This window comes from Stegostoma tigrinum, chromosome 27 (genome assembly GCF_030684315.1).
Source record: "Stegostoma tigrinum isolate sSteTig4 chromosome 27, sSteTig4.hap1, whole genome shotgun sequence".
Classification (NCBI taxonomy): domain Eukaryota; kingdom Metazoa; phylum Chordata; class Chondrichthyes; order Orectolobiformes; family Stegostomatidae; genus Stegostoma; species Stegostoma tigrinum.
Window position 1 is genome coordinate 10,147,937 of NC_081380.1, and position 12,778 is coordinate 10,160,714.

General features: G+C 46.6%; 1 protein-coding gene across 4 annotated transcripts in view; it reads right to left on the reverse strand.

The window, feature by feature from the left end:
• Nucleotides 1-11,985, reverse strand: part of clip2 (CAP-GLY domain containing linker protein 2) — a 140,832-nt gene extending 128,847 nt beyond the window's left edge. For 2 of the 4 annotated variants that reach the window (XM_048557184.2, XM_048557183.2), the window contains exons 1-2: nucleotides 11,547-11,982; nucleotides 11,218-11,435 (exon numbers count right to left, since the gene is read on the reverse strand). In XM_048557184.2, the coding sequence (XP_048413141.1) occupies nucleotides 11,218-11,320 (103 nt within the window). In that variant the 5' untranslated portion in view covers nucleotides 11,321-11,435; nucleotides 11,547-11,982. Of the gene's footprint in view, nucleotides 1-11,217; nucleotides 11,436-11,546 lie in introns of all 4 variants that reach the window. The other 2 variants (XM_048557182.2, XM_059655531.1) reach the window with 2 other exon arrangements.
• Nucleotides 11,986-12,778: the final 793 nt, after the last annotated feature.

Sequence of the window (12,778 nt, forward strand, 5' to 3'; positions counted from 1 at the left end):
CAAGCCTCCGCTTGGTTTCCCGATGTAGAGGAGGCCACAATGGGAACAAGTGGATGCAGTACACCACATTGGCAGATGTGCAGGTGAACATCTGTTTGATGTGGAAGGTCTTCTTAGGGCCTGGGATGTGGTTAAGGGAGGAGGTGTGGGGGCAGGAGTAGCACTCCCTGCGGTTGCAGGGAGAAGTGCCGGGTGTGGTGGGGCTGGAGGGGTCTGTGGAGCGGACAAGGGAGTCACGGAGAGAGCGGTCCCTCCGGAAAGCAGATAAGGGTGGTAGTGGGGTCGGATTGCAGATGGCGGAAGTGTTGGAGGATGATGCGTTGTATCCAGAGTTTGGTGGGGTGGTACGTGAGGATGAGGGGGATTCTGTGTTGCTTGTTATTGCGGGGAGCAGGTGTGAGGGATGAGTTGCGGGAAATGCGGGAGACACGGTCAAGGATGTTCTCGACTACTGAGGAGGGGGAAGTTGTGGTCCTTGAAAAATGAGGACATCTGAGATGTAGGGAGTGGAATGTCTCATCCTGGGAGCAGATGCAGCGGAGGCAAAGGAAATGGGAATACGGGATGACATTTTTGCAGGAAGGTGGGTAAGAGGAGGTGTATTCTAGGTAGCTGTCGGAGTCGGTGGGCTTGAAATAGATATCGGTTTCGAGGTGGTTGCCTAAGATGGGGACAGATAGGTCCAGGAAGGAGAGAGGTATTAGAGATGTCCAGGTGAGCTTAAGGTTGGGGTGGAAGGTGTTGGTAAAGTGGATGAACTGTTCGAGCGCCTTGTGGGAGCACAAGGCGGTGCTGATACAGTCATCGATGTAACAGAGGAATAGGTGAGGTTTAGGACCAGTGTAGGAATTGAAGAGGGATCATTCCACGTAACCTACAAAGAGGCAGGCATAGCTTGGGCCCATGCAGGTACCCACTGATCTCCGTCTTTTTTTTAAAATGAAAACCCATTATCAAAATTAACTAAATTAAATAATCAAACAGCAACAGTTAACACTAAAGTGACTCCAGCCACTTTTAAAAAAGTCAGGTGGGGAACCAGATGCAAACACCTAACCCTCAATTCTGACCAATACAGATTTCCTCGGTAAAGTGGGATGTTAAATACAGGCACGAAATGCACATCCACTGTGCCATGTGAAAATAACCCAGAGTTTAAAAAGACCCAATTTCCAAATGACGTAATTCATAACTTGAGTGCCATGAATTTACAGAGGAGGCATCAATGGTCTTGAAGACTGACAGTTTTAAGAATGTATTAAAGGATTAGCATGTTTGCTGTGGTTATTGAATAGACATTTTTGCTTTTATAATTGGTTGACCATTAGAGGGTAGTTAAATTCATTGACTGGGTTTCACAATTGAGTGTTTTTGTCCTGCACTGAACTAAGATTTTCTTTCATCTTCTCAGTCCGGTTCCCCCTGCCCCTAAAAGTGGCTATTGAAGTGGCATGGAGAGAGGCACAGACGGAGGGTTGAAGGACCTAACAGCCCTTTATAACACCAGGGCAAAGGTTTAAAGAACCGAATCACATCTTCTATCCAGCATACCCCTGCACTTACCCACCTCCAAGGTGACCTCTGACCTGCCTCCAGAGGCTGCAGGACCGATTCAATCAAGCCCCGTTCTCTCAGGGTCCAGAAACAGCGCATGTTGGGGACCTTGAAACTGACCAGATCTTCCCAGTTGGGACAGTGCCTGGCGCAAGCTAACCACCTGCTCAGTGAAAATCCGGCTCCTTGCCTATCCATCATGTATCAGCAACCGTCCATCAGTGTTGTCCACGGGCATGGGTGTGAAGTGCAGCACCCTTATTCAAATCCCATTACCTCATCACCCACGCACATGCTGACCAGCTTTTGGTGAAACAGGTTTTTAAATCCTCATTCCCATCCATATAACCTCCTCCAGCCCCAAAGGTATCAGTGCTCCTCCACTTCTGGACTCTCAAGGACCTGAGTTTAAAATCACTCTACTATTGGGAGCCATGCCTACAATAGCTGAGTATTCAGTCCTGGAATTCCCTCTTATACTGCTCTTTCCTTCAAGAGATTTCTGTTTTAATTCAATCATGGCATGATAGGCCCTGCATTTATCGCACAAGTCAACCCAATGGTGGTGGTTCTGGAGTCATATATAGCTGGGAGATGGTCACATAACAGTGACCAGATGGACTTTTCCCCACTACAATCAGCAATGGATTTGCTCTTAACTCCACTTTTCTTTTTAAATTGAATTCAAATTCCACTATCTGCCATAGCAGGATTTGAATTCAAATTCCACTATCTGCCATAGCAGGATTTGAACCTGGGTCACCAGAACTTTACCTGAGTTGCTGGATTAACAGTCCAGTGATAATACCGCTAGGCTGTCACCTCTCCACTCTTAAAACTGACCTCTGACCAACCTCTCAGCTGCTGCTCTAATATTGCCTTCCGTAGCTAAGTGTCAAATTTGTTTTCCCATGCCCCCGTGAAGCACTTTGGGCTGTTTTCTTACATTAAAGATACCAAATAAATACAAGTCACTGGGCTTCCTTATCAAAGTGCATACAGAACGTTGAGTGTGTCACTTGGGAGACTGGGAGACTGGTAGAGGGGCATGATGGGCAGGAAATGCACACTAAGAGACGACTATGACTTGCTGGCTGTTGTCACCACAGCCTCTCTGAAGAGGGAAAATTGGGAGCAGGTGCAATAATTTCTGCATGGCCTGCATTTAGCACAGAATGTCCATTTGTGGTTGTAACAATGACTTGTATTAGCAACCAATGTCAGGCAGCTGGATAACCTCATAAAGGCTCAGGAATCGCTGAGCAAATTCACCGTTTGCTTTTTTTCGAAGGGGCGAAAACAGAGAGATTGTGTCTCAGACAATTCTGCCTCATATTGTTCCAGAAAATCAAAATCCTCTCAAAGCACCAACGGAAAGTCAGTTTTATCTCATTTCAAAAGCTTCAGCACAGTCCCTGTATAACTGTAATATGATATCAAACTGGTTGGAATCTATCCCTCTCCTAACACAGGCTTAAAAGTCGTGCGCACTCCAATTTAAGCCCAGTCGCTGGCTTTCTAATACTTGTAAGTGTTGGTTACTAATAGCTCAGGGCTAACTGGAGAGCAGCAGTGCCCTTATGGTAGTCAACCCGGTCTCAACCAGACTGATTACATGAACTAATCGAATATAGTCGAGGAGACAGTGGGGAGATATTAATTCTCTCATTTACTCCGGCTGGAGGAAGGGGTCCCTTACTAATTTCCCAACTCTCTCTTGTTTATGTACACAGTGGGTGGCTTTCTTGTCCCATCACTAATTCAGGCTCTTAAAAGTGTAATAGAAGGGGCCAAACCATGCAGGCATCCTGAAAAGCAAAAGTTGGAGTTGCTTGTGGGCTTTTAGTGGGAGCGGGACCCTCATTCAAAGACACTCAGAGGCTGATAGAGAGGCTTGGTAGCAGTAACTGGGGGCCCACTCTGAGCTACTGCCTGCATCCCACCCTTGCTGCTTAGCCGATTCTCCTCTTTGGCGCCATCCCCTTAATCAGCCTTCCACCATCACTGAAAGAACTGCGGATGATCTAAATCAGGAACGAAAACACAAATTGCTGGAAAAGCTCAGCAGGTCTGGCAGCATCTGAGAAGAAAAATCAGTCAACATTTCAGGTCTGGTGACCAGTTCTGAGGAAGGGCCATTGGTCATCAGTGGATGGAGCCTCTTCCCCAGGGTCTCCCTGACGCTGGCAAAGATAAGCCACTGCTGAGTTAAAAGCCCAGTTGGCACTCAACTCACGGAGCCTTCTCAAAGAGGCAATGCCAGACTCTCGCTGGCTCTTCAACTAATGTTGAATATCGCCATCAATACATTAAATGCTGCATCCGATCTGGGTGAATATAGGGACACCAACCGTGGAATTCCTGCATTAGTGCTTTCAGTGCAGAGACCAGTTACAGAAGATGCCCTTTGGCACAGTCGGCAGCTTCCGCTAAACATTCTCTGTCAAGTAGAAAATGTCAGCACAGTGCTTCCTGCATATCTTTCTACAAACATGAGGCACCAATGCTTTCTTGTCACAAGAAACACTCAATGACTCAGTACAGTCTACTCCATGCCTTCAAATGAGGAGGATACACCAACAGATCAATGGATAAGTGGGTTAGTCAGGAGGTGATGACCTATGGTATTATCGCTGGACTGTTAATCCAAAGACCCAGGTAATATTTTAGGGACCCAGGGTTCAAAGCCTGCCATGGCAGATGATGGAATTTGAATTTGATAAAAATACCTGGAATTAAGAGTCTAAAGACGACCATGAATCTATTGACAATTGTTGGGAAAGCCCACTGGTACACTCATGCCCTTTAAGAAAGGAAACTGCTATCCTGCATGCAACTCCAGACCCACAGCAATGCGGTTGACTCTTAAATGCTGGCCCTAGCCAGTGAAATCCATGTCCTGTGAATGAATTTTTTAAAAAAACGTGATACAAGTCTATGCCTTGACCAGGTTGAAAGGGAGGGTACGGATGGACCTGGTGGCTGTGTGCTGGGAAAAGCAGCTCAATGTCAGTCAGATGCCTTTCAATTCGTCCTCACACTCAACAACTTCTCTTTTGACTCCTCCCACTTCCTACAGACTAAGGGGGTGGCCATGGGCACCCGCATGGGCCCCAGCTATGCCTGCCTCTTTGTAGGTTACATGGAACAGTCCCTCTTCCGCACCTACACAGGCCCCAAACCCCACCTCTTCCTCCGGTACATTGATGACTGTATCGGCGCCGCCTCTTGCTCCCCAGAGGAGCTCGAACAGTTCATCCACTTCACCAACACCTTCCACCCCAACCTTCAGTTCACCTGGGCCATCTCCAGCACATCCCTCACCTTCCTGGACCTCTCAGTCTCCATCTCAGGCAACCAGCTTGTAACTGATGTCCACTTCAAGCCCACCGACTCCCACAGCTACCTAGAATACACCTCCTCCCACCCACCCTCCTGCAAAAATTCCATCCCCTATTCCCAATTCCTCCGCCTCCGCCGCATCTGCTCCCACGACAAGACATTCCACTCCCGCACATCCCAGATGTCCAAGTTCTTTAAGGACCGCAACTTTCCCCCCACGGTGATCGAGAACGCCCTTGACCGCGTCTCCCGCATTTCCCGCGACACATCCCTCACACCCCGCCCCCGCCACAACCGCCCCAAGAGGATCCCCCTCGTTCTCACACATCACCCTACCAACCTCCGGATACAACGCATTATCCTCCGACACTTCCGCCATTTACAATCCGACCCCACCACCCAAGACATTTTTCCAACCCCTCCCCTGTCTGCTTTCCGGAGAGACCACTCTCTCCGCGACTCCCTTGTTCGCTCCACACTGCCCTCCAAACCCACCACACCCGGCACCTTCCCCTGCAACCGCAGGAAATGCTACACTTGTCCCCACACCTCCTCCCTCACCCCCATCCCAGGCCTCAAGATGACATTCCACATCAAGCAGAGGTTCACCTGCACATCTGCCAATGTGGTATACTGCATCCACTGTACCCGGTGCAGCTTCCTCTACATTGGGGAAACCAAGCGGAGGCTTGGGGACCGCTTTGCAGAACACCTCCGCTCAGTTCGCAAAAAACAACTGCACCTCCCAGTCGCAAACCATTTCCACTCCCCCTCCCATTCTCTTGATGACATGTCCATCATGGGCCTCCTGCACTGCCACAATGATGCCACCCGAAGGTTGCAGGAACAGCAACTCATATTCCGCCTGGGAACCCTGCAGCCATATGGTATCAATGTGGACTTCACCAGTTTCAAAATCTCCCCTTCCCCTACTGCATCCCTCAACCAGCCCAGTTCGTCCCCTCCCCCCACTGCACCACACAACCAGCCCAGCTCTTCCCCCCCACCCACTGCATCCCAAAACCAGTCCAACCTGTCTCTGCCTCCCTAACCGGTTCTTCCTCTCACCCATCCCTTCCTCCCACCCCAAGCCGCACCCCCCGCTACCTACTAACCTCATCCCACCTCCTTGACCTGTCCGTCTTCCCTGGACTGACCTATTCCCTCCCTACCTCCCCACCTACACTCTCTCCACCTATCTTCTTTACTCTCCATCTTCGGTCCGCCTCCCCCTCTCTCCCTATTTATTCCAGTTCCCTCCCCCCATCCCCCTCTCTGATGAAGGGTCTAGGCCCGAAACGTCAGCTTTTGTGCTCCTGAGATGCTGCTTGGCCTGCTGTGTTCATCCAGCCTCACATTTTATTGCCTTTCAATTCTGCTTTCTTTGCTGGAATGTTTACATTGCATGCGTGGAGTAAAGATAGGAGGGGATAAAGTTAGGATATTCAGTGTGATTAAAGGACTTGTTGGTATGTGGCTGTTCATTTAGCTCAATTGCTAAATGCTGTTCTTTCTGTTCCACACCAGTCTCCTCCCCCATACATCATCAAATTCTGTCAGCATATCATTTAATACTACAGACCAGCAGAGTAACAGTTATCGTTAACAGCTGAACAATCCACAAAAGAGAAGGAAGAATAATGTGACACATGGAAGGGAAATGTAACTTTCAAAGCTCCATAACACATGGAAAAAGCTGTCCAATTCCCTGAATATAAACTCTGCTGAGTGACATTCCATCAAGTCTGCAGCTTGTTTCTAGACGACATTGTCAATGCTGCAGCCTGACATGTCTGCAACCAGTCAACCTTTCAACATCATTACACGCACAAAGAAAATCAATATATTACTTGGGAACGCAATATCCAATCTTCCTTATAATGGAAGACAGGCAGCATGCAGTAGATTTAAGTGTCTACCGAACGAAGCAGGTCACACACTCTTCTGTGTGAATACAAGGGGCCCTCTGGCTTAGTCTGACTGGTTGAGAGCACTAGCATGCTCACAAACAAACAACTTCACATTGTGTCGACAATCCCGGGTGGAGATAGCGATATTTCCGGAGAACACTGGAGACACACTGACTTTGGACCAGCTAAAATCTCATTATGTAGAGTCAGTGCTTAATTTGCTTCAACACATTATCCACTTAATCTAAAAAGCATTTGAAAAGACTCTCTCCACCATGCTGCAACTGGAAATTTTCCATAGTTTTGACTGATATCGAATGATTATCAGCTTTAGTTACACATTAAACAACGAAAGAAAAAACAAGGACTTGCATTTAAGTCACATTTTTCCTGGCCTCAGACCATCCTTACACTTCCCAGTCCTCGGTCCTATTAGTTTTCTGATAAAATGATCATTGGAGAAAATTTATGTTCCTCCCTCCCTTTCTCTTCCTGATTTTCCACTATTCTGGAGATATATTTTGTGTCTTCTACTTTGAAGACAAATACATGATACTTATTTGAATTGTCTACCGCTTCATAGAACATGAAACATTACAGCACTTTGGCCCTTGATGTTGTGCCGACCTGTCATACCAATCTGAAGCCCATCTAACCTACACTATTCCATGCACTTCCTTGTGAGCTTGTTGATTTACTCACTCAGCTGGCTTGTTTTCGTTTAGATTTCGTCACCATGCTAGGTAACATCATCAGTGAGGCCTCTGATGAAGCTATGTTATTCTACACCACTTGGAATTTATACTGACCAGCTCATTATGTGGGTGGTGTCATTTCTGGTTTTGATCTGAATGGGTTTGTATATGGGGTCCAATTCTACGTGTTTGTTGATTGCATTATGGGTTGAGAACAATGCCTCTAGAAATTCCCGTGCGTGTCTATGTTTGGCTCGGGCTACTATAGGAACATTGTCCCACTTAAACTTCCTTGTTTACAATTATTAATCCCCAGCCTCACCCTCAAAGAAACCAGCACTCACTTTAGCTATTCTTATCCTTCTTAATATATGTCGAGGTCAAAAGTCACATGACACCAGGTTACAGATGAACAGTCTTGTTTGAAATCACAGGCTTTCCTAGCACTGCTCCCTCATCAGGTCCAGTGCCCAAAAAGCTTGTGATTTCAAATAAATCTGTTGGACTATAACCTGGTGTCACGTGGCATTTGAGCGTGTCCACCCCAGTCCAACACCAGCACCTACACATCAAATATATTTTGAAGTAAATGGGGGCTACCAAGGCAGGGGCTGAGCCATAGAGGGGTTTGGAAACAAAATGACAGCTTTAAAATTATGTTATTGCTCAAGAGTGACCCAGTACAGGTTAGTGACTTTGGGGCAGGGGGAATGGCAGGCATAAACTGATTTGGTGCAAGCTGGAATACGGCAAACAAGTTTTGAAAGAGGTAGAAAAGTTTATAAAAGGGTGGAAAATGGGAGGACAGTCAACATGTAATGGAATAGTCAGATTTATAGGTGATAAAAGGCAATGGTGAGCATTTCAATATCAGAGGTGGAAACAGATACTGTTAGTGACACTCCAGCTTGTATCACAGTCTGGTTCTGCGTCATATAGTTGTGGTAGTTCTGAGATGGTGTTGGTGTCTAGGAAATGCAGTTTGGAGCATGAAAAACAATGGCTTTCATCTTCCCAATAATTATTTGGAAGGTATTCCTGCACGTCCAGTACTGAATGTAAATGGGAAGAGTCAAGAGAGGTGTTGGCGTGATAAAACAAAAAACTGCAAATGAAGAAAATCTGAAACGAAAACTGAAATTGCTGGAGAAATACAGTAGGTCTGGGAGCATCCATGGACAGAAAACAGGGTTAATGTTTCGGGTTCAGTTCCCCTTCTTCAGAACTATAAGTAGCTGGGAAATGGAGGTATATATTCTCAGACGGGCTTGGGGAGAGGAAGTAAAGGAGTTAGATATAGGTAGAGGTGGAGCGCAGAGGCACAGAAAGACAGTTAAACAGACAAAGGGATGGATAATGATGGCTCACAGAGAAAGAAAAGCCGCTAACGGGGACCAACCAAGTCATTTTCACCTACTGTCCAACTGTCTTTCTCTCCCTCTGGGCTCCATGTCCATTTATCACTTACTCCCATACTCTTCTCCCTCGGCCTGGTCTTCAGAATACATAGCCATCTTTTCTTAGTTATTAGTGGTTCTGAACCCGCATCACTGGACTCAAAATGTTGACTTTGCTTTCTCTCCATAGAGACCTACTGAGTTTCTCCAGCGATTTCCATTCCTTTTTACGATCGTGTGATAAGATTGGGTATGGTCAGCACACAGGGTGAAGTAGATTCCTGTGCTTTGGGATGACCGAGGGAAAACATGTGGATAAGAAATGGGAGGCACCGAGAATAAATTCTTGAGGCAACAGTCATAGCCCCAGAGTCATACAGCACGGAAACAGACCCTTCGGTCCAACTAGTCCGTGCCATGTAGCCAGACTAAATTTGTCCCACTTGCCTGTGTTTGGCCCTTATCTCTCCGAACCTTTCCTATTCGGACATGAAGAAAAGCCTTTTCACTCAGGAGGATAGTAGGTGTCTGCAACTCACTGTTTGAAATGGTCATGGAGGCAGAAGCTCTCAAACCACTTAAGCAATGTCTGGATATGCAGCTAAAATTCCATAAATTCTAGGGAACACACCAAGTACTGGAAAATAGGATCAGGCCAAGTGGTTCACTTCTTGGCAGGCGCAAACACAATAGCATAGTGGCCTCCTTTTGTGCCATAAATTTTCCACATGTTTTAAATATTCCATAATTGAAAAGGAGGAATGTCAGGGATGTGTTTAGAGATCGGAGGAAGTGACAGGTGGATTGCTCTTTAGGAATGCTAGCATTGAAATGATGGACCAAATGGCCTTATTCTGTGCTGTATTGATTCTATGAAACTATTAAAAGATTACTTAAACAATGAAAAAATGGGAAGAAAATCCATTTTGGGCAATTCACTAGCTATGGATAAGGGATAAAGCTGGGATTAGCTGGGTGTTGTCCAACAAGTTGGATGAATGTGAAGAGATGATAAAGAAAGATGGTGTGGTTAATAGGCTGCAGTCAGATTGTGAAAGACGAAGATAAACAATTTACTTTTGTCGCAGTTGTATAAGGGGCTGCTTTTGTTTTGCTAACGGTCTAATTCGATACAGTGATAGGGGTACAGACCTTACTGGAGATTCAAACATGGAGTTCCAGGAAAGATGGGCCCATATTTGGGAGGCTACAGCACATTAAATGGTACTGGTGAGTCCCACAAGAAATAAAAAGATTTTTTTCGACCCAACCTGCGCCATGCTGCTTATTTTCTGGAACCCTGAAATTCACGCAGAAGTTTAACTTCAGGGACTGCAGTAAATTCAGTAATTGTCCAAAGTATTTGAATCTCTCTGAAGGAACGTAGCCATCAAAAGGAAAGGTCAACTCAGAGGGAAGATAGTTTTCATCACATTCTCTCAGGACCTCTAAGAAAGGAACTGGATTTGAAAATTAAAAAGCAAGCCGTGAGCATTTAACTTGAAGACAATGGCATTGAGGTTTTCCAGGATGTTCCCTCGGTTAGAGAGTTTTAGTTCTGGAGACAGATTGGACAGACTGGGAATGCTTTTCTTGGAACAGGGGAGACTGAGAAGGGGCGTGATCGAAATGTCTGAAGTTATGAAGGATATAGACAGCACTCTCCCCCCTTGCTGAGGGATCAATGACCAGTGGCATTGATGTATGGTAAGAGGCAGGAGGTTTAGAGGGGATGTGACAAAAGACCCTTCACCCAGAGTGCGGTGGGAATCTGGAACTCAGCGCCTGTAAGGATGGGAGAGGCAGAAACTCTCCTAACATTTAAGAAGCATTTAGATATGCCCCCGCAATGTTGAGACTATGGGCTGAGGTGGAAAATGGCATTAGAATGGTTTGTGGTAGTTCTTGGCCTGCATGGACATGATGGGCTGAAGGGCTTATACTGTGCTGTAGACCTCTCTGACTATTACAATGTTTCATTCATAATATCAATTTGCATTTATATAGCACCTTCAACACAAAGTCCCCAGGAGCTTCACAGGCATGTTATCAAATGAAAATTGAGACAGCGCCACATGACTGTGAGAGAACAGGTAAATAAATTTTAATTGCAGTTTGGAATGCTCCAATGATAAATTCAATTGTATCTCAAGTGATTTTTCCCCCAGAAATTATGGTCTGATATACCATCCCTTTAGCAGGTGCAAAAACAAAGGGTTTGTGCGTCTCAAAGAAATCCCGAGCATTGCAGTGATCTGGGAATCGAGTTGTTGGTCGCTTTGACTCCTACCCTCACAGCTCATTCTCACTGTTTCTTACCTTCCTTGGGCCCAGCGACTGCTGCAGAGCCACGGCCCATTGGGCTGGAGTGCTTGTTGCCCCGGCCCGGGGCTTTTAACCCACTGGGTTTCAGCAAGCTCATCTCCCCTAACGACTGCCTCTTTCTCTCTCTCTCTCTCTGCAGTCGACAAAGCTCTTTCTTCAGGAGAACTGGTTGTTAAGCTCACACATCTCTCCAGATAACCATTGCTGCCAATCTGAAAGAGAAAGACACAAAAGGGGGAAGAAAATGCATCAGAGTCTGGACCAGAAACCCGCCCTATCTGCACTGAGTGTCTTGTAGTCACTGCTGCATAACGTCTTCTTACCGCCTCTGTACTCTCCTGCAGCTCCTTCCCTGCTCTTCCAGCTACTGTCGGTGGCCTCGCCCCTGCACTCGTGTCTTCCTGCAGCTCTCTCTCTCTCTCGTCTCTGTCTCTCTGTTTTGCTCGGATGGAAGGATGCTGAGAAAAACTGACAGCAAACCCAAGTCACATGGATTTCACACACACACAGTCTTCTTCACTAAAGGGCTGGAGAGATACCGGGGAACTGTCCAGTACAAAACCAAACCCCAAGCCCAAGGTTTGTCCAGCCAGCTGCCGCTGTGTGGAAGAGCTCCCCGGGACTGCAATGTTCCCAAATCCCGGTTAGAGGAGCCGGGGAGGCAGTTACAGCTGTGATTGACTCTCTGCGCTTTGCTGAGGAAATGAACAAAAGGGAGTGATGATGGGGGGAGGGAGGGTGATGTTTCTATGCCAGCCGGCTTTATGGATTATTCATCGGGGAAGGTGGGGGGGGGGTGGAAGCAGCTGGGACAGGAAATGAATGGCAAACAAAGACGGAAGCTTGAATCTGGTGAAAGCACCCATTGCCCCTCAGCATAGAAGGAAAGCAGTCGTGCGGTGGGAGAGAGCAGAGTACCAAAGATCTGGCTCGTGACAGTTTCCATGTGCAACGCTGACATTTCAGTCACAAAATATACACCAGATCCCCTTTAAACAACCTCCCCCCACCCCCAATCCCACTTTTTTTGTTATTTGTAAACCACCCTCCTGATAGCTGTTTTTATTTCAAATTGTGCCTAGACTGGGAAGAGGAAATCAGCTGAGTCCTTATTCCTGCTCATTCCCAACCCTGAACCCTACTGGAAAGTGTAAACAAACAGGCATTCACTGCGAATTATAAACTTAAAGAAAGATTTACATTTGCACAAAAACCTTCATTATCACAGGGGGTCCCAGATCAGGTCCTGCTGAAGTGTGTGCGGCCAATTCACTAACTGCTCCCCTGACTGCACCTAACTATCAGCTGGATCACTGAGGTTAACAGGGCTTCTTTATATCCACTAGAGAGGGCAAGCAGGGTTTTAGTTCAACATCTCATCCAAAGAATGTCAGGCACAAGTTGTGATGCCACTTGCAGTTGAACATCTGCCAGAGTTTGATGGGCGTGTACCCACCATACTGAGACTTGTTTGATCTGCTGGGCGCCACACTGGATTACAGGAATGGAAAATCCCTTCTGAGGCTTGAGATCAAATGCAGCCCAGCTCAGGATT